The sequence below is a fragment of the Pezoporus occidentalis genome, unplaced genomic scaffold (genome assembly GCF_034315485.1).
Source record: "Pezoporus occidentalis ecotype Australia unplaced genomic scaffold, CSIRO_AGI_Poc_V1 ctg70, whole genome shotgun sequence".
Lineage (NCBI taxonomy): Eukaryota > Metazoa > Chordata > Aves > Psittaciformes > Psittacidae > Pezoporus > Pezoporus occidentalis.
Window position 1 is genome coordinate 2,107,618 of NW_026916053.1, and position 21,362 is coordinate 2,128,979.

The following is a 21,362-nucleotide window of genomic DNA, read 5'->3' on the forward strand; positions in this document are numbered from 1 at the left end:
AGTAGACATGAAGGTGGAGGAGGAACAACCAATGGAGGTGGATGGGGAGGTGGATGAGCCGATGGAGGTGGATGTGGAGGAGGCAATGGATACCAGCTGATGAGTGGTAAGGCAGCATGTGCCCCCCATCCACTGCTGGCAGTCAGGGTGGGTCGACTGCTGCCGCGCTGGGGCTGGGGCTGTGTGCGACGGCCCCGCTGCAGGGACGTGGTGCCCGGTGGCCTCATCCTGGCGGCACAAGCGCCACCACCGCGCTGCCCTGCGCTGCCTCTGGGACGTGCGAGCCCAGTGTGATCGCGTAGAGCCCGGCTCCCAGCCCCACACAGGGCTGAGCCCCGCGGCAGAGTCCCGCTCTCCCCAGCGTGTGGCAAACACAATGACCATCAGTAGCCTCACTGAAATGACCTTGTGCTGCCTGTTTCCAGGGCTGGTCGACAGGGAAGTTTTCACGCTGTTGGATGTTTTCCGTAGAAGAGTTTTTGTTGAAGATTGTTGCTCTTTTAAGAAGATTGTTCGGTTTTCACATAGGACTTGTAGGTTTAGGTAGAATAGGCGTAGTTTTAGGAATAAGCGTTCTTTTAGGTAGAATAGGCGTAGTTTTAGGAATAAGCATTCTTCTTTTAGGTAGAACAGGCGTAGTTTTAGGAATAAGCGTTCTTTTAGGTAGAATAGGCGTAGTTTTAGGAATAAGCATTCTTCTTTTAGGTAGAATAGGTGTAGTTTTAGGAATAAGCGTTCTTCTTTTAGGTAGAATAGGCGTAGTTTTAGGAATAAGCGTTCTTCTTTTAGGTAGAATAGGTGTAGTTTTAGGAATAAGCGTTCTTTTAGATAGAATAGGTGCAGTTTTAGGATTAAGTGTTGTTCTCTTAGGTAGAATAGGCGTAGTTTTAGGTAGAAGAGTTGTATTTTTGAGAAGAACGGCTGTTCTTTGTCGTTTATTTTGTTTATTTTTTGTTGTTTTGTAAATACATTTCTTGACGTTCTCCTGACCCAGTCTCTCTTTGTATTCACTGCGATCACACGTGGCTTTGGCAGACAAGTGGTTTCCAGTTGCTCTGAGCTCCCAGGGCTGGAGGGGCCATGGGGGCTGGCGCTGGGTGCTGGGGCACCCCAAGTGTCCTCACGTGGGCTCCCTGCCCTGGCAGAGCGGCTCTTTCAGGCTCTCTGCAGCTGTGGGCAGGGATGGGCACGGGGCAGGTACCAGAGGTGAGGGTGCTCACACCGACTACTTGGTGGCTGCAGGACACCTGGTCTGGTGCTGCCATCGGGCACAGCCTGTGCCAGCGCTGACCAAAGCTTCTCGGGCTGCTCCTCAAGCCGGGGGAAACACAGCCACGTACAAGGCATCAGTCATGGAATCCCAGAATCACAGCGTGCCCAGGCTTGTGTCACTGCGGGGAGCAGCCTGCGCCCGGCATCCTCTTGGATGCTGCTGCTGCCCAAACCAAGCCTTTTCCCCCCTTCCGTCCCTTTCTCCCACTGAGTCCCTCGGTCCCCATCCTGCACGCTGGGAAGAGGGTCTGGGGCTGGAGCTACTTTGGGATACCAGTTGTTGGCAGCTGCAACTGGAGCCATGGTCACCCGCTGCTGCTGTCATGTGGAACCCTGCAAGTGGGCAGGTGTAATGTGTGGGATTTGTTCATCAAGAAGTTTAAAGGGAAAGAAACTCTCTGTAATCATCACTGTGCGGAACCATATTCTTTTTTGTTTTGTAACTATTGTACTTCGTGAGTTATAAAGGGGAAGTCAGTTGTATTATGACACAAGATTATGAAAAGGAAAAGGGGGGGTTAGGTAGTTCAAAGTTATATCTTGTTGCAACATCTAAGGGATGGAGGTTGCGATAATAGTGAGGCTGGTAACGGACGCCTCTCGAGACCTCTGGAAACTTCTCGAAACTTCTCGACGGTGAGGCCCCAGCAACAAAGGGGAAGCAATGGAAAAGAGCCACGTCAACATCTGAGAGAAAAGAAGCAACAGGATTGGCTGAAGCCTTGAACCGAGAGGTGTAAAAGACAACCTCCCAGAGACCCTGTGTGCGTCTTGGGTGGAGCGGAGGACTCCCCGGCGCACCCAGCACTGTTTTTTTTTATCTGCTATTGCTTGCTCAATTTAATAAAATTTAAGTTTTAAAACGAGATTGGCTCTCTCATTGATAACACAGGGAGGGGGAGCGGCCAGCAGGAGAGTGGCAGCTGGGTGCAGGGGGAGCTGCTGCGTGCATGAGGTGTGCGTGCAAATGCAGACGGGGACGTGCGAGTTAGAATCATAGAATAGAATCCTAGAATAGTTAGGGTTGGAAAGGACCTTACCATCCTCCACTTCCAACCCCCCCTGCCATGGGCAGGGAAACATCCCACTAAACCCTGCCACCAAGGCTCCGTCCAACCTGGCCTTGAACACCGCCAGGGATGGAGCATTCACAGCATCCCTGGGCAACCCATTCCAGGGCCTCACCACCCTCACAGTAAAGAACTTCCTCCTTATATGCAATCTAAACTTCCCCTGTTTAACTTTGAACCCATTACCCCTTGTCCTAGCACTATAGTCCCTAGTGAAGAGTCCCTCTCCATCAGCCCTAGAGCCCCCCTTCAGATACTGGAAGGCTGCTATGAGGTCTCCACGCAGCCTTCTCTTCCCCAGCCCCAACTTTCTCAGCCTAGCTTCATAAGGGAGGTGCTCCAGTCCCCTGATCATCCTCGTGGCCTCCTCTGGACTTGTCCCAACAGTTCCATGTCCTTTTTCTCTTAAGGACACCGGAACTGCACACAATACTCCAAGTGAGGTCTCACGAGAGCAGAGTAGAGGGGCAGGATCACCTCCTTCGACCTGCTGGTCACGCTCCTATTGGTGCAGCCTACGATACGGTTGGCTTTCTGGGCTGCGAGCTCACACTGAAGCCGACTCATGTTCATTTTCTCATCCACCAACACCCCCAAGTCCTTCTGCGCAGGGCTGCTCTCAATCTCTTCTCTGCTCAAGCTGTAGCTGTGCCTGGGATCGCTCTGACCCAGGTGTAGGACATAAGCAGTGCCTCCTGGAGGAATAAGCAGGGTCTCCTCTCTGAACAGACTTGGAGTGTGTTTGCAGAGGTCCCGTTCAAACAGGCAATGTTCCAGCACCGCTTTGCTCTGACAAATGCTGTGCAGATACCATTACCGGCCCTGGAGAATGCCGGGGTAGTGCATGCTGCCTGAGGATCCTAGGAGAGAAGGAGCAGAAGGGAACAGCCCTTACCCTGGTGTTGGTTGGAGGGGCATGGTGGCACTTGGGTATGAAGGATGTGAGCGCAACAATGGCAGAGCAGGTCCATTGCTCAGGGAAACCTGTGGAGCAGCTGGAGCTTCCTATGAGAAACTCAAACTTCAGCCCTCGTCTGCCACTGGTGAAGGAGTTCCAGTTCAGTACGAGAACAAAGCATACACAGATGGAATTACTGACTTTTTTCCTCCCTGTTTTGCAGCAGGAAGTTGCCAGACTGCAAGCAGTGAGATTAAGCCTGGTACAACAGAGAAAACATCACACTGACAGTGTTAGCGGTGAGGAGAAGCAAGACACACCAACCCAATCTGGGTGACAAGCAAGCTTCTCCTTTATTTGTGGCGCACATCGCTCATATCCGCGTGGTGTTAGCCACGCCTACTAGTCACAACAGTATTGGTTAGTTCTACACGGCTTCCTTCACATTCTCCTCCCACATCCGGTTTCCAGTTACCTGTGAGGCCTACACTTGCTTTGCTCGCACAAGGCCTCTAAGGATCCATGGCCTTGCTCTTGGAGCCATTCTGCAACAATTCCCCCCTTTTTCTTTTGTGCGAGCAAAACATTGTGGGTTATTCTGTTCACTTGTTTCATCACACAACTAAAAGCAAGTCTAACAACTACAGTGATTGAAATAACAATGATACATAAGCGCAGTCCTTCAAATAGCAGTGTTTTAAGCCAACCTGTAATGCCCCATGAGGACAACCATTTAGTTATCCCTAGGTCATTGCTCACTTGCAATTGCTGGGTAAGCTGAGCCAGGGTTTTCAGCTGTGCGTGTATCGAATTAGAATGATCAGAAAGATTCCATCAAACTCTTCACATCCATGTCCCTGTGCCAACAACAAAAAGTCTATAGCGGCTCTGTTCTGCAGTGTTGCATGTCTCACAGAATCAACATCAAACAACAAATCAGAAATCACCTTTGATGTAGTATGTGTCTGCTTAGCAAGCCAGCAACCCAGTTTGTTTAATTGAGCCAAGGCCCCGGCCGAAGCACTTACAGTGATTTGGCATATTATGATTGGATACATGCCTTGAAGACCCTTAGTGACTAACATATAATTGGTTAAACACAGGTGTGAGAACTCAACCTTGAAAACTTGCCAACAGTCCACAGTTCTCATTAACTTGGTGAATTCCAGCCTCTTACCTTGCTTGCTTAAGCTTCTTCGGGCCTCTCATGGCCTTGCTGTATCTTTCAGGATTATTCAGAATTTATGTACCAATTATCCATTCTCCCGTGAGAACACTGTCTCCACATCTCCTCCCTTTTGTTTTGTATCCAGTAACAAGTTGCTACTACAGCAAGGCACACAAATTTACATTAGCAGAGTAACTATTACAGGGTGCAGCAGCATGTTGAAGATGCTGATGGCAGTGAGGGACTAGCCAAAGAAATTTCTTACCAGTGAAATTCTCCCACCGTCTTAATTTGTTCCATTACCTGCTTTATAACACTACCATTGTATTAGAATCTTTCCAACTTTTGCCTTAGCCAGGTGGCCAGCCTGTGCTGGAAGAAGTGGCCAGCAGTATCTACAAAGGTCTCCAAGGGTTGATAGAAACCTGGACATACTTATATTTACCAACTTCTAGAACATGAGTATCACAGAGAAACTGTATGGGCTCCCCCTGTCAATTGCAAAAAAAAATCGTAACATATACAGCTTGAGTATAAGAGGATTTTAACCCATACGTGGTCACTGCTTGTCAGGCCTCCTTAACTATTTTGAGATCAAAAGCTTCCCACCCTTTAGCCCCCTGCTGTGTAGTAAACACAGGATATGCAGAGAGGCCCATTGCAGAAAATTCACCAGTAATGATCGCATCTTTGATTAACCCATGCCAACAGTGCACAGGATTTGTGTGCCCCCCCCCCTACAGCCACTAGACCTGCTAGCTGCTTTAGAGTCTCAGGCTCAATTCCCCGCTTTTATAAAACGCACTGTAATAAATCAGGGGCTACCTCTCGGTCCATTTTCGTGGCCGGCCTTTTCCGGATCGTCCTCTTCTGGATCGTCCAAGACTGGATCGTCCTCCCGATGCAGCAGTATCTGGTTCGCCCCAGCGGCGGACTCCTTTCCGTCAGTCCAAGCACCCGGGTCAGTCACGCCACCGCAGTAGCACTGCCCGCGCTCCACGGCCGCTGCCGCCGGTGCCGCTCACTCGTCGTTCCGGGTCCCTGTTACTCAGGGCCCTGTATTCCGGGTCCCCGTTAACCGGGACCCTGTAGTCCTGATCCCTGTTCGGGCGCCATTTGTTAGCGGCGAGGAGAAGCAAGACACGCCAACCCAATCTGGGTGACAAGCAAACTTCTACTTTATTCGTGGCGCACATTGCTCATATCCGCGTGGTGTTAGCCACGCCTACTAGTCACAACAGTATTGGTTAGTTCTACACGGCTTCCTTTACATTCTCCTCCCACATCCGGCTTCCGGTTACCTGTGAGGCCTACACTTGCTTTGCTCGCACAAGGCCTCTAACGATCCATGGCCTTGCTCTTGGAGCCATTCTGCAACATGACAGGACAACGTACTCTGTTAAGCTTTATTTCATAAGCTCATGCAGAAATGCCACAAATAAAAATGACAGACTATTCTATTACACAAATTCACTTATTCACCACTAAATCATAAGGTTTCATAACTTATAAGCCATAACTCTTGATTTGTGGTGAGGCCTTGAGAGGTCCGTGGTGGCCCCGTGTCCCAGCTGGCAATACCTCCTTCCATGGGCACATCCTCACATGCTGCCCACATGGTCCTGCAGCCTCCCTAGCACTCCATGCACCCGCTTCAATACCTCCTCCTCATTCACACTGCGGAAGGCCTCGGTGGGGGTGATGGGGAAGGGGTGGTAATTCGGGTACTGTGTGGCTTTGCCATCCACGCCATAGCTATGCAACCACTCCACCTCCTCAGCCAGGCCCCTCAGCTTTGGCTCTGCCACCTCCAGCCACCGGGCCAGCCCCACCAGCCCTGGTGGTGCCTCGAAAGCTTTACCACAGCAAAGTATGGCAGCCATCAGTGCCTTCCCCAGGGCCTGGTGCACCTTGAAAAGGACCCAGTTGGAGCAGCAGCACCTGATGTCATTATGGGCTGCCTGAAGGTCACTCTTGGCTTGCCGCAGCCACCGCTGCGCTTCTGGGATGGATGGAGTCAGGGCCATGGCCTCCTCATTGCGCAACCAGGAGCCATGGTCTTCCCATTCCCAGCAATGGTGCTGGGCAGCACCCAGCAACACCTTTGGCTCCCTGCTAGCCGTGCTGTGACCTCCACTGCCCTCTGGCATCAGGCTGCGGCAATCCTTCCGTGGCTTCTGCCTTGCCGCAGCCTCCCCATGCAGCCTCTTCTCCAGCTCTGGTGCCATGACCTCCTCTGCCTCTGGTGCAGCACCCACCAGTGCCACATCATTCTCCTCCAGAACAAAGGCCACATCCCGTGGCTCCTGGCAGACCAGCATTTCGCGCAGCACTGACAAGGCTTGTGCTTCCAGCTGTCCACCCAGGATGGTATTGATTTCCTGTGCTAGTGTCTCCAGGACCCTCAGCTGGTGCCGGCTCAGCACCATCTCTGCATGCCGGATATAGAGGAGCCGCTGGGCGCTACCAGCCAGGCACACATGCACAACCCGTGGCTGGGAGGTGCCCTCTACTTTGGCACCATTGTGCACCAGCACAGTGCGGATGTCCTCGCAGCACTGCACTTTCAGTTGCTCCAATGCAAAGCCACAGTCCGCTTCCATTTTTCTCATAGCCCTGTGGCTCTGCCACTGGAGCAGGGACTCCAGCCCCATCCTAAACCATGGTGACACCAGGAGGGTCTGCAGCCACCTCTGCCCAGGGCACTGAGAACCATAGCGGCATGGCTGCAGGCTGCTCTCCAGCTGCTGCTCTGTCACCTCTGAGAGCGCCCGTGGCCGCAGGCGCTGTGGTAGCATTTGCAGCAGCCACCAGGCATTGCGCCCAATCCCCGGTAGTTCAGCCATAAACACAAAGGTCTTCCCCAGGACCTTGGAGGTATTTGAGGACACGCAGTCATTGAAGTACAGCTCGTGGGATGACTCCAGGCAGTCAGCAGTGCTCAGCAAGTACAGCTCAGACACGCTGGAGAAATCAGGGGGCTCCGCTGCCTCCCGCAGAAGCTGGAAGAAGTGGTGAGTGGCCAGCAGGACTGTCTTCTTCTGGACGGTATTGAGGGTCCTGCTGGCATGGCTCTCCTGGTGGATTTGGGCCAGGACACGGCTGTAGTGAGTCAGTGTGGGGAGAAGGACCACCCCAAGGTGTTGCAGGAGGTCTCCATAGACACTTATGTGGGGGTCAGGTGTGAGGAGATAGGGGTAAAAGCAAGCCTCGTCCGGGAGTGATGTCACTACTCGCCATGGCATGGCCATGTCCTGTGACTTGGCCAGCACCACAGGCAGCTCAGTGAGGCGCCCTGCATCCACCTCGTTCAGATGGGTCTGCAAGAAGTTGTACACCTTCTGGAGCACATTGGCCCGTGTGTTCAGCTGCTGCAGTGTCTGGCAGGCTACCCTGCACAGCTGCTCCAGGTTGGCCACCACCAGAGCAGTGGGTATCTCTACAAGGACTCCCATGGCCTCCAGGAGGCTCTTCTTGAGTGCAAAGCACTTTGGCAGGATAGCGGCTGATGTCCACAGGAGCTCAGCCACATCTGCTTGGCAATGGTAAACACTGCCTTTCAGGGCCACAGGCTTAGTGCAGGCTGCAAAGGGGGGGTGGAGTTTCCTCAAGTTTTGGGGGATGTCCAGTGGAGGCAGGAAACGGATTGAGGCAATCTGCTCCAGGAAACTCCCTGGGGGGGTTTCTTCAGGATTGTCCAACAGGGTACAGAGCTCTTTGAGCATCTCCTGCTGTCGCATCAGCAGGTCTTTAGCATGGCACCCAGCCTGAGTGGCTTCTTGTTCTATCTCCAAGGCCAGTTCCACAAAATCCTCCTCAGAGAGGCTGGTGCGAACACCTGCCTGAAGCAGGAAATCCTCAGCAGCTTGCTTGTGGTGACCTAGCTCCTTGAAGAAAGACTTGGGCACAAAGCGGTGTTGGAGCCGCAGGGTGCTGAAGGATTGTGTGTTGATATAGAAGTAGGAGGCCAGGCGCAGCACACCTTGGGCATCAGGTATAAAGGCCACAGCCCGAAAAGCTGCCACAACAGCTTTCTCCAACTTAACATCACAGATGAATTTCAGGTTAAAGAACAAGCGCAGAGCTTCCATAAGCTGCTGTGCTGTGAGCTGGGACAGCCGGGGCAACACCACAGTCTTGAAGAGCTGCTTGTCATCTGTGACCTCCCACCCCAAATCCTTGGCCAGCTGTTGGTGCATCTTGTCTGCTGTGAGCAGCACCATATCCTTCTTCAGGTTGTACAGGGTTTCAACACCCTTGGGCAGTTTTGGGAACTGGCTTTTGAGCAGCAGCACCTTGCAGGAGGGTGCCACAGAAACGTAGTCCCCATTATACTTCTGGAAGAGAGGCAGGAGCTGGAGCTGCTGCAGTGCCAATGAATCCAGTTTTCCTTGCACAGAGCACAGCAGGACAGTAACATCCGTCTCTTCTAAGTCTCTCCAGTGGAGATCAGCTCTGGTGTCTGCCAGCTGGAACACCAGAGCCCTGGGATCTCTGGCTGACAGTGTCCTTGTTTTCAGGCAGTGGTAGGCAAATTCAGGAGGCAGCAGGAGCCGCTGGAGCATAGGGATGCCCAGTTTGTGCAGCACCTTGGCCACTTGTGTATCACACTCAAAAAGAACATTGGGGAGGGAGGATAGAGGCAGTAGGTGCTGTGAGCCTGGCTTATTCCCCTCAACAGGCAGCACTATCACATCCCGGAGATCATTCATGAATGAATTCATGTTTGCCTCCAACTTGTCTTGGGTCATTTTGGGTGAGTAGACCACAGTGCTGAAGAACTTCCACAGCTCCTTGAGCCACTTATTCCCCTCTGTGGTCCAATTCAGGTGACCCAGTGCCTCCTGGATGAGTGGTGTGGCCTCCAGGAGGTCAAGCTCCTTCACAAAGCAAGGCAGGGTCAAGACAGAAATTAACTCGTCAGCAAAGCGGTGACACTGAAGGGGGAAGAGGTGGGCAAAGGAGCTGCGGAAGACTGGGTGGTGGGTGCTGAGGGCATTCAGGGAGCCGTCTTGTGTGGCCAGCAAGGGCAGGCCTTCCAGTTCTGCCTTGTCCACATCCCGAGGCTCCAGGCAGTGTCTCAGCAGGATAGCACAGCTCTCCGGGGTCCTCAGGGGTGTCTTTGCTAGCATGCAGGGCACGGGGAGTGCCAGGGCCTTGAGGAAGCGCCGTAGAGAGGCTGCCTGCAAGGAAACAGCATCCACACAGGCTTCAGTGAACTCCTTGTAGATCTGCTTCAGGTGAATGAATGGTGGCACCAGGTTCATGTTCAGCTGCTGCAGCACATTCTGGAGAGCTGGTTCAGGAATTGTCTGAAGGAAGTATGGCTCTGTTAGCACATTCCCACCACCTGGAGATGCCCAGGTCACTGTCACCATGCTGTCAGGTAGCTTTCTAAGTGTCTTGATGTGGTACACAGGAACCAGGGGTGCACAACTGACATGCCTGTAGACATTCCTCACCAGATCCTGAAAGGTGGGTTGTGCCTCTTTCACAACAGGGAAGAATTGGAGGTAATGGAAGGCCAGATGCTGCTGGCAGACCTTCAGGGACTTGAACTGGAGCCCTTCAGGCCCCAGGGCTTTCCACTGCCTGGCGAGAAAGGCACAGTATAGTGGAGCCATCAAGCGCCGGAGCAAGAAGCTGTTCCAGGCTGCCTCTGTGCTTCCTGAGTCCTGGCGGAGAAAGCGTCTGGCTGCATCCACAGAGAAGTTGGCATTGATGTGCACAGGTAGCCCTGTGCTCAGCGGCAGTGGGAGGGTGCAGAAAGCTTTGCCTGTGAATTTATGCAAGACCAATGGCTTCAGGCAGGCAGCCACAGCCCCATAGGGCAGCCGCCCAGGCACTGGAGATTCCTCAGTCCCCTCCTGCACCCCAATCTGGGAGATCACTCTCCACACAGTGCTGGCCCTGGCCCTGCTGGTTTTGACTGTCATCATATAGGAGACAGAGGTGGGGCTGTTCTCATCCACGTCTTGGCTCAATCTCACTTGATATGCCCGTCTCAGCTCTGCATCATGATCTGTCAGCTCTGTGTCCACCCGCAGCTTCTCCAACAATTGCTCCCCATCTGGGGGGATCTCAGAGAAGACCACGGTGCGGACGTGCCGGAGGAAGAGCACCAAGTCCTCACCTTCCTCAGCCAGTACTGTCTCCATTGCCATGATGTCTTGGTCTTGCACAACTCTTCCAGACACCCTGGAGAAGATAGCCCCAGTTGCAGTGCGGAGGGGTAGACGGAAAAGGACACCCTTGTTCAGGTTGAAGAGGGAGGGTAAGAAGGTGCCATAAATATCTGGGAAGCTCCTCTTGAATTCAGGGGTGACAGCAAACATCCCACCAGGACTCTCAGTTGTGGCTGTGGGCACGTAGGAGAGATGAGGATCAAAGACACACAGGGCACTGTCTCCAGTAAGGAAGGCTGGGCAGTCAGTAAAGTGATAGACAGTGTTGAAGCCAAGGCCATATTTGCCTGTGACATTCTGCCGGCCTTGCTTGCCACCCACCCCCAGAAGCTGAATGCCTTCAATGTCCTGCTGCTGGAAGGGGCTGTCATTGTAGATGCAGAGAGCTGGGCCCTGCAGCAATGTCCATTTTTCACCGAAAGTGGCATCTGCTGGGTGCTGCCGGCGGTCCCACACGAAGTGCACAAGCCTTGCACCAGCATCATCTGCATTCTGGACCAGCTCTGTCACGATATCACGAGCAGATGCTGGATACTCACCCAAGATGTTCTTCAGCCGTGTAGGCAAGTCTTCATGGGCACCAAATGGCTGTGCCCAGGGGCTCATGCCTGCCATGAGCAGTTGGCTTTTCTCCAGTGCTCGGTGGCGTGTGGTAGGCACACCGCAGCGCTGGGCTATGGCTCGGGATAGCTGTTCATGGCACAGCAGGACATCTCTGTCCATTGGCATCCATGGCATATCATTGAAGTGGAGCTTGTCCCGTGGACGTAAAATGCCCTCCTGGTCGGGTAGAAAGAGTCTTTGGGTCTGGTAGGCATCTGGCTCTTTGTCATCTACCATCAAGCCAACAGACACCAGCCGCAAGGCCAGAGCCAGCTCTGCGGCAGGCAGGGGCTCTCCAGCGTGCATCTCTGCCAGGGTGTGGAGGACTCTGGCATAATCATCCCAGGTGAATGTGTGGCGCAGACCCACACACTCCCAGAGTTGCTTGTAGGGTTGGTACTGCTCTGGAAGCTGGTGAAGATATGGGGCAGCCTTAAATGACAGTTTCTCAGCCACAGCCATGAGTGGCACAAAGTGGGAGCCCACCAAGATGAAGGGCTTCTCTTGGGCCACTGCAGAAGCCACCTCACCCCAGATGGAGTGATCTTTCTGGAGCAGTGTGTGCAGGTAACTGTAGCAGCAATGGGCGCTGTCCTGCAGGTTCTTCAAAGGGAGAGCATTGGAGCTACAGCTCAGTGCCTCCAGCTGCTCAAGGACTGTAGCTGCTGGTATCTGCCGGTTCAGTCCCAAGAAGGATTCCACTTCCCTGGAGAGGCTGAAATTTTTCCCCAGCACTTTAGGAGCAAAGACAGGGTGGATGAGTCCCACTAGTGGGGCTTGGAGGTAGAGCTGGCCAGCAGGCAACAGCACGTGTTCACCAGTTGGCAGTCTACCAGGGAGGAAGGGCACAGACTGGAGAGCTGCCTGCATGGTGTTGCTCACCCTCTCCTCCACTGCATCCTGAAGCAGCTCAAGGATGCAGGCAGCCCTCTGGTAGCCTTTGGCATGGTCCTCGGTCCAGATAAGTTTCACTGTCTTTGCCCGTTCCAGCAGCTCTGGCAGGGTCGTTTTGTCCTTAACCATGCCCAGCCTCTCTAGTTGGCTTAGTCTGTCTGGGGAAAGGAAAGCATCCCCAGTGGGGAAGCGCCCATCCCTAGGGTCATATAAAGAGGCAGTGCGGCCTCTGGGATGTACCAGGCAATTGATGAACTGCAGGTGACCATGAGGGGTGGCAGGAATGCAGGGCACTGTCTGCAGCACTTTGTTGACATCATGGTGGGACATATCTAGTGCATGGAGAAGCAGTGGGTCCCGGTCAACAGCAGAGAGGTCTTTCAAATTGGGAAGCACAAGCTCGCAGTAAAAGCGGGGCCAGTCGTAGATGCCAGCTTTCGCTGCCTCCCCGAGGCCCTTCTGCACCTCCTCTGGCAAGGCCACAGCTAACAGGGGATAGGGCAGGGTGGTGGCAAAGACACGCTTCGCCACAGCACCCAGCTTGGGGTGTCTGACCACAGCTTGGTGAAGGAAACGAGCGTCCTGCAGGGAGCACCATGAGCGGCCATCAGAAAAGAGCCTGAGACCATTCCTGGATGCCACAGCTTGATAGAAACCAGTCACAGCCTCTGTAAAGGGGTAACGGGCAGCATTAGCGTCTGGCCAGAAGATGTGATATTCATAGTTCTTCAACTCACCTGCCTCATGCATGGAGCGAAGGAGATCCAGTGCCCGGAGCCAGGCAACAGGCACGGCATTGCGGAGCAGCATTCGATTCCATTCACCTCGCTCTTTTGTGTCCCACAGCCCCTTACGGTTTGAGAGGATGCTGAAGGCCCCATGCACATGGATTGGCAGCCCTGAGGTGACTGGGATGGGAAGGTGGCAAAAGACTTGCCCCTCCTCGGCATCCAGACGTGGCACCCACTTGCCGTCTTCAGCAGGGGCAAGGGGAAGGGCCACACCAGCCATGGGAGGTGAAGGGGAGTGCCCTGCCTGTGTATTCTTGTGAAACAGTTCCAGCAGGTCCGCATCACCGTGGCACACCAAAACTAAGTAGTGCCACGTGGTCTTGGATGCTTCCTCGCAGGCTGTGAGCTGTTCAATGGCTGCCCAGCTAGGGGGGTCCCCAGGGGTGCCCAAGTCTCGGATCTCCTTTCGCCGCAGCATGGCCAGGGGCATGGTATCCTCCGCAGAGGTGGCTGTGTCTGGCAGCATCTCCAGGGACATCTCTCTCACCTTGTGCAGGAAGAGCAGCAGGAGCCGGTTAGAGCCGAGGAAGCTGGTGCCAAGAGACTGAATGCGCACTGTACCAAAGGCCTCTGAGCAAATCTTTGATGTCAAAGCTTCCTCCTCAGTGCGAAAAGGCAGACGGAAAAGGCTTCCTGGAAAGGGTCCTGGCTTAGGCAGGCGGCACCCAAAGATACCATGGTAGGGCCAGAACTGCTCAGCAAAGGCACGGAGGATGCGTGGTCGGCTGGAGAAGTCCAGGCGGATGCCAGGGCTGCCGGCCCTGGGGATGTGCTTGCCCAGATGGGTGCCATTGGGATCAAAGATGAGCAGTGTTTCCCCACTCAGCACTGCCGGCACATCTGTGACACGATAGACAGAGCAGAAGCCCAGCCCAAAGCGCCCGATCTTGCCTGCCTGGCCCTCCTTTGTAGCAGCCCCAACCCGTGTGATGTTACGGAGGTCATCCTCTGTGAACAGGGCATCGTTGTAGGCCCAGAGGGCTGGGCCGTGGCAGGCGCCCATGCCGGGATCTAGCAACCCAGAGGTGGCCTTTCTGCAGCGTCGCAAGTCCAGGAGGAAGCGGCACACGGTAGCTCCAGCATCCTCTGCATTCTGCACCATCTCTGTGAAGAGGTCACTTTCGTCGCCATACTCCCGGAGGATGTTGCAGAGCCGTAAGGTGATGGATTCCGAGGGGCCGCAGGCGGTGAGCGGCTCTGGCCCCAGCACCCGCGTACTGAGCAGCTCCGTGCCAAAGAATGTCGCCGTGCTGGACGGCACTGCCACATGCACCACCTCCTGAACATCCTCCTCTGCGTCCAGCTCCATGTCCAGGTACACGGTAGTGGCAGCCGGACGGAGGGCAAAGCCTGAGCCCTCCAGGATCCTCACAGGAACTGGCACCGTGCCCTCACCCTGGTGTCCTCGACTCTTAAGCCACTGCAGGACAGCTACAACCACCTGCAGCTCTGCTGCAGTGCCAGCTCGGGAGCTGCGTGTGTCTATGTCCTGCCCAAGGCAGTGCAGAGCTGCTACTGCTCTCTTCTCACTTACCCTCATCTCCACCCCCCAAGCCCTAAAGAGGCAGCTGTAGGGCAGGAAGTCAGGGGGCACCCGGGGCACCAGCATCCCCAGCTCCAGCTCCTCAGGATAGCTCAGCACGGCATCACGGGGCAGGACAAACCCAGCTCCAGTCCACACCACAGCATTGTCCGGGGCAGTCCCAAAGGTCTTTAGGTTTTCCTGCATGTGCTGGTAGACAGGCCGGAGTGCAGCACCTACCTCATCCATGTCCCTGCGCCCTGCCAGCTCCCTCAGCTGCTTCCACACTTTCTTTGGTGGTGGAGTTTGGCTCAGCCCCAGCTTCTTCTCTGCCTCTGGCCCAAAAGCAGCAGTCAGATGCATGGCAAGCCCCACCAGGGGCTGGTACCGGGTGGACCGCAGCATCTCTGGGGCCAGGAAGGGCTGCCCAGGCTTTCCAGTGCACTTGGAGCTAGGCACCCACGGCAAGGACTGGAGCTGCGAGAGCTGTGCACTGCTGAAGCCAGACAGTGCCTTGGGGTGGTTGCAGACTTCGATCAGTGCCTGAGCTCTGCCCAGAGCTGCCTTGTCACCCTGACTCACGTGTGCTGCAGCCTTTAGGATGTCCGAAGGCAGCAGGCACCCCTCACCGTGCCGCAAGCCCAGGGTTCTCAAGGCCCGGAGGACAGGCGGGCTGCAGAAGGCAGCAGGAGGAAAGCACTCGGGGCCCAGCAGTGCCTGCAGGGTGCTCTCACAGGGGTCGTAGAGGTCTTGTGGGCGTGCAGGGCCGTTGGGAGTCTCCAGGAATGCCAGCTTGCTGCAGGCCTGCTGGAGCTGGGGGCTCTGTGCAAAGAAGATGTCTCCCTTCTGCAGCACCCAGAGCAGCAGAGCCTGTGTCTCAGCTGCCCGCCCCGCATAAACACCTCTGGCCACAGCTCTGACAGCCTCCAGCATCACTTGGACTACGCTGATGAGGGGCTTCTGGAGCCTCCCCAGGAGCCGACTGTCAGCTTCATCTCGGCACTGCAACGTAGCCTCTGGCAGCACCACATCTCCAGGCAGCTTCAGCTCTGGCTCCATTGCCAGGGTGCCACTGGCCGGCACCAGCTTTGTGGGCTGTGGGGTGGCCAAGCAGGGCAGTGGGATGAAGAGGGGCAGAGCAGCCAGTGTGGCCCTGTCCTGCTTTGTCAGGGATGGGATGTCTGCCAGGTAGAGCCGGAGGGTGTTCACATCCACAGGAGGCAGTGAGGCCAGGCGGGAGGCCACAGCTGCAGCCCCCTGCCTGCCCAGGGCCCGCAGGACATTGAGTGGGGATGGAGGTAAGACATAGTGGGGCAGGCAGCGGTGCCACGTGCCTGGAGGCACCACTGAGCAGCCCAGGACCTCCAGCACAGAGCACACAGCAAGTGGCAGGCGCTGGTCCTCCCATGCCTGGAAGATAAGACTGGACTGGGGAATCAACGGAGCCAGGCGGATGCTGGGGGCATCCAGTGGGGACAGAGCGATGAGAGGGAGCCCCTCCAGAGGGCCCAGGTTTTCCACGTGGTGGACCAGGAATTGCCACAGGGCTGGGAACCAAGAGGCTGGGGGCTGGGGGGGGCCTTGGTCCAGGTACCAGGTCACTGGGGTTGAAGACTGGGACGTCCAGGCAGAGGGCAGGGCCAAGCGTAGGGTCCGGACAGTCATGGCTGGATCCAGCAGAACCAGGTTGGGGAAGAGACCTGTGTGCAGGAGCAGAGGCTGGGTGAGGAGTATGTGGGAGCAGGGACCTGGAAGAGGGTACCCAGGATGTGGGGGAAAGAACCTGAGATCTGCAGGGGATGGAGCGGGGGGCAAACTGGGGATAGGAGGACCTGGGCTCTGGAGGGATAGTGGAGGAATAGGAGGAACAGGGGAACCCCAGACTCATGGCAATAGAGAAGATCCAAGAGGAAAAGAGGTGTAAGAGGGACCAGTATTGGAGGCCACAGAGGTCCTTGGTTGGGGAATACAGGGAGAGCCGGGATCTAAAGGAGCACAGAGGGGATGGGAGAATGTGGGAAGAACATCAAGGACAGCAGAGTACCCAGAGATACAGGGAAATGCAGGTAGGAGAGGTGGCCCTGGGCTCAGGCAATGCACCCCAACCCGGATAGTTGGGGTGACATTTGGGATCTATAGTGCTGTTGAATGGAATGCTGGGGGAAGGCCAGGAAGTGGCCTCAGACAGGGGATCATGGACCCCAGGTATGTACAGGGAGCATCACTGTGGTACAGGGAGATACTTGGGCTGCAGAGGAGCCCCAGGCTGTACAAGGGTGCCTGGGGGTGTAGGGTTTAAAGGTGGTGCAGGGACTCCCCATCTCTTACCTGCCTTGGCAATGCCTCGCAGGAGCCTGTCCAAGCCTGGCTCTAGGTCTGAGGGCAGGAAAGACCCAGCCAAGCCAGGCAGGAGCTCCCTGTGGAGACAAGCAGAGGTGCTGGGGGACCAGAGGGGCAACGGGGCCCAGACAGCCTCCTGGACATGCCTCTGCTCCCACTGGGTGATGCGGATGAGGAGGGCAGCGAGGTGACCAAGTGTCCAGGTTCGGCTGTGGCCCCTCTTTCAGCTCAAGAGCGGGAGCGGTGCCCTGGGCAGCCAGCTTGTGTGCCCACTGCCACGGGGAATGGGGCTGCCTGGGGCCACGGACTCACCTGGGGCAGTCGCGCGTGTCCACGTAGACAACGTCTGATGCGGTTCCAAAGGCCACAAAGGTCCCATCCGCGCGGGGCAGGAGGGGAAGCCCCCGCAGCTCAGCGTGGCCCCCATCCCCAGCCACATAGCGCAGCAGGGCCAGCCGCTCCGCCTCCGGAACGCCCGCAGCGCCGTGGCTCCGCAGCACCTCCCGCACGTGTCCCGCCGTGGCCTCCCGCACGCCTTGCGCCATCCCCAGCGCCAGAGCCCTCCTGACGTGCACCGGGACCTCAGCCACCGGCTCCCCGGCTGCCAGCAGCAAGGCCCGGACCGCGCGCTCTGCATCCCCCATGGCCGCGGGCAGCAGCACGGCCTCTGCAGCACGCAGCCACCCCTTGGGCCCCGCTGCGGCTGGCACCAGGGTGGGGGCGGCTGCCAGCCCCCGGCACACGTGGGTCACCAGGCTGCGGGTACGGCCGCAGCCGGGCGTGCGCTCGGGGTCTGGCCACATGCTGTAGGCGTCGGTGCCGGGCAGGGCCATGGCCACAGCAGCCATGTGGCTGTAGAGCCGTGGCAGGAGGCCGAGCAGCAGCAGGGTGTTCCAGCGGGCATCTTCCTCACCCTCCTCACCCTCCTCGGGCCAGCGGAGGTGGCGGCGGTCGTCAGAGAGGGCGAAGGGGGCACTGGCATGGACGGGCAGCCCCGTGGCGGTCTCGTCGGTGGCTGGCAGGGGTAGGAAGCAGCACAGCCGCCCTCGGCAGGGCCCATGGAGGGGGTGCGCCAGGCTCAGCTCGGGGCAGCACCCCAGCTTTGCCCCCAGCTCCATGGCCGGACCCTCCGTGGCCCTGCCCGTGGCCACCAGCCACTCGCTCCTGTCCCCCGCTCCATCCCCACGCAGGGCCAGCAGGCACCACGCCAGGCTCAGCCCCTCATCCCCTGATGGCGCTGGGACAGGGAGAGCCTGAGGGGATGCCGCGAGGGTCCCCATGAGCGTCTGGACCCCATCAGGGGCCACGCGGTACAAGGTCACGCGGCGGATGTGGCGGAGGAAGAGGAGGGCAAGAGGGGCCTCAGTGAGGAAGGTCTGGAGGAGGCTACGGATGCGCTCGGGATGGGAGACCCCTGCAGCGATTCCTGAGGGCTGCCGGCGGAGGGGGAAGCGGAAAAGGGTGCCCTGGGCAGAGCCACGGCGCTGTCCCACAGCCTCCAGCCCAGCCCAGAAGGGCTCGAAAAGGCCAGGAAGGTCCTGGGCTGCAGAGACATCCCAGCGGGCACCAGCACCTGGCAGCACCCGGCATTCGGGGTCCAGCACCCCCAAGAATGGGGGGCTCAGCACACCTGGGAGGTCTGGAGACAAGGGAACCATGAGGCCACAGGGATGGCATAGACACCACCGCCTCCCCACATCATCCCAACCCATCGGTGTCCCAGGTTCCCACCTGCTTACCTTCAAGTGCAACCCCACAGTGCCTCCCATGAGCTGAAGCTTAATCCCACTTCATCAAGCCCCCCCCAGTCCGCCCCTGCAGCCCTGCCCTCCATTGCCACCCCAGCCCTGCCCTCCATTGCCACCCCAGCCCTGCCCTCCATTGCCACCCAGCATCCCCCCAGCTTCAGATGTCCTCACTTCAGACACAGCCCCCCCCATTTCACCCAGCCTCAGTGACCCCCCATCACCCACAGCCAGTTCAGTGCCCCCAGTACAACCCATACCCCCAGTTCAACTCCAGTTGAACCCCCAGTGCCACTCACCAGTGAGGTGGTAGACAGAGGTGAAGCCCAGGCCAAACCGCCCCACGGTGCCGGGGTCCTTCCGCTTGTGTGACACCCCTGGGCTCAGGATCCCTGCCCAGTCCCGGGGGCACATCAGGGCATCATTGTAGGCCAGGAGAGCTGGGCCTGGGGGGTCAGGACCATGGGTTAGGGGAGACCTGGGACGTGTAGGGGCAACTGCGACCCATGCTCAGTGTCCCCACAATCTCAGTCCCCCCTCCAGTCACACGAAAGTCCCCCCCGGTTCTCCCTGTACTGAGTCCTCCCAGTACCCTCAGAGCCCCAGCACAGCCCAGAACACCTCACTGATGCCAGTTCTCCCAGTCCACTCTGACTCCTCTTCACCCACATCCCCCAGTCCCTCCCAGTGCCACCCCTGCCCTTTGCCCCGTCTCTCCCAGTGCCCGCAGTGCTTCTCACCCTGGGTGCCCTCCAGCCCTCCTCTGGTGACGTCGAACTCCCTCTCATCAGACACAAACACGACCTCCTTAGCGCCGGCATCGTCAGCGTTCTGCACCAGCTCCTGGGTTCGGGATTCAGGGATCAGTGCCCGGACACCTGAACCCCCCCCCCCCCGCCCCTCCAGCCCGCAGGGTAAAGCCCCAACCCGCTGTACCAGCAAGGACCAGGGACTGTGCAAGGACCACCACGCAGCCCGGCTGCCTGCAACCTGCTGGGCACCAGAGCGCTGGGTTCCGGGGGGTCTCACCTTGAGGATCTGCCCCCCATCGGGGTACTTCTGCAGGATGCTCTGCAGGTACTCAAGGAAGACGGGAGCCCGCTGGCAGAATGCCTGCCTGCAAAGCAGAGAGAATGGGAGCTCCAGGGGTAACCAGGACCCCCTTGGATCCCCAGGATGTCCCCTTCCTTGGCGGGGGGTCAGGGGCTCCATCTCCTCTCAGGACCCACTGAAACAACCACCTCAGGGATGCCCCACACCTCCCCAAGCCCCCGTCTCTCCCTGTGCTGCTCCAACAGCTGAAACTCCTCAGCCCCGCATACTCCCCACGTCCCGCAGCAACACTTCGGGTTCCCCCCCCCCACCCCTGAGCCCCCCCGTCCCACCGACAGCCCCCAGTGGTCCCCGGCGGCTCCAGCCATCCCCCCTGTCCCCCATAGGCCCCCAGGGTCCCGCTGCTCGCACTCACGCGTCCGCCTGCGCCGCGCTCATGACCGGCACTGCCGGGGGGGGCGGTCCCTTCTCCTGCAGCCCCGGCACTTTCGTTTCTCCTCAGCCCCCGCCTCTCCTTTCCGGGCTCTTTTAGCCGGGAATTGCAGCCGGGAGGGGCCGGGAGGATGCGGTGCGGGGGGTGGGGAGGGCAGGAATATGGGAATATGGCAATGGGGCCGTGGGGATGTGCCGACGGCACGGGGTACGTGGGGATATGGCCATGGGGCAAGGACCACAGCAAGGGCTATAGCAATGGGGGTGTGGCTATAGAGTGAGGGCCATTGGGGATAGGAGTATGGCTATGGCAGAGGGGTATGGCTGTGGGTTGGGGACGATGGTAATGGGGCAGTGGGGACATGGGAATACGGCTGTAGGGATGGGGCTACTGGGGCATGGTGATGGGTCAGAGATTCATGGGAATGTGTCTATTGCGCAGAGTACAGTGGGAGCACAACGGCTATGGGACTGAGGCCATGGAGCCATGGCCATTGGGAAGGGCTTTAGGGGCATGGTTATGGGGCAAGAGGCATAGGAATGTGAATCAGAGCATGCAAGACCATAGCAGTGAGGTGGGTTCCACTGGGGTACAGCCCACAAGACTGTGGGGATAAGGCTATGGGACAGGTGGCCATGGGCAATGCAGTGGGTCCCATGGGTATACAGCTATGGGGTGATGGAGTTACATGGGATATAGCTATGGGGTAGGATTGCTGTGAGCAAGGGCACATCACCACGGCAGGTGGGGATATAGTTGGAATTGCTATAGGTTGGGGGACAGTGACATGTGGCTATATGTTGGGGCATGAGGGACATAGCAGTGGAGTGGGAAGAACATGGAGACATGGAAATGGGGTAGGGAGGAAGTGGAGCATGCGTATGGGGTGATGGGTACATGTAGGACATAGCTTGGAGGGGACGACTTTGGGACATGTCTGTGGGATGGGACTGCTGTGGGATGGGGGAGACGTGGCCACGGGTTGAAGGGCTGCGGTGGGATTGATGACAGGGAAGGCTCAGCAGCTCTCTTCCAGCTCCCCATGCCCTGGGCAAAAGGTAACAAAGAGCCCACCTGACTCCTTCAAACAAGTCACCTCTGAGGGGTGTCCCTACCTGGTGGACCTGGGTCCCCATGAACAGGCAGCCAAGGACATCCCCCAGGCGCAAGAACTGTGTGGGGACAGGGAGAACAGGAGGGCACTGAGAAAGGCATCTTCAGGGACACAGGCAGTGGGGAGCAGTCCCACAGCCCATCCTTTCTCTGCTCCCAGATCAACCACAGCATCTTCCCCTATTTAATTAACTCTCTGTTACCACCAAAGGGAACTCCGGCCACAGCACTGGCCAACCCAGACCAGGAAGCTGAGGCTGGAGGCCAGGCCCCAG

The 21,362-nt window shown here is 57.3% G+C and overlaps 2 protein-coding genes across 3 annotated transcripts in view; one reads left to right on the forward strand and one right to left on the reverse strand.

The window, feature by feature from the left end:
* Positions 1–21,362, forward strand: part of LOC134175879 (immunoglobulin superfamily member 1-like) — a 105,669-nt gene that overhangs the window by 80,958 nt on the left and 3,349 nt on the right. The window lies entirely within an intron of this gene.
* LOC134175871 (sacsin-like) lies at positions 5,801–20,007 on the reverse strand. Of its 2 annotated transcripts, XM_062642249.1 has the most exons (7): positions 19,957–20,007; positions 19,518–19,605; positions 19,229–19,331; positions 18,788–18,934; positions 17,056–18,382; positions 16,732–16,820; positions 5,801–16,103 (listed from the first exon to the last, which is right to left on the reverse strand). In XM_062642249.1, exons 1-7 carry the CDS (start codon positions 19,977–19,979, stop codon positions 6,010–6,012), a joined length of 11,871 nt encoding a protein of 3,956 aa, XP_062498233.1. In that variant the 5' UTR covers positions 19,980–20,007; the 3' UTR covers positions 5,801–6,009. The 2 variants fall into 2 exon arrangements, with proteins under 2 accessions (XP_062498233.1, XP_062498235.1); XM_062642251.1 differs by lacking the exons at positions 16,732–16,820; positions 18,788–18,934; positions 19,229–19,331; positions 19,518–19,605; positions 19,957–20,007 and having other exon boundaries at positions 17,056–17,515.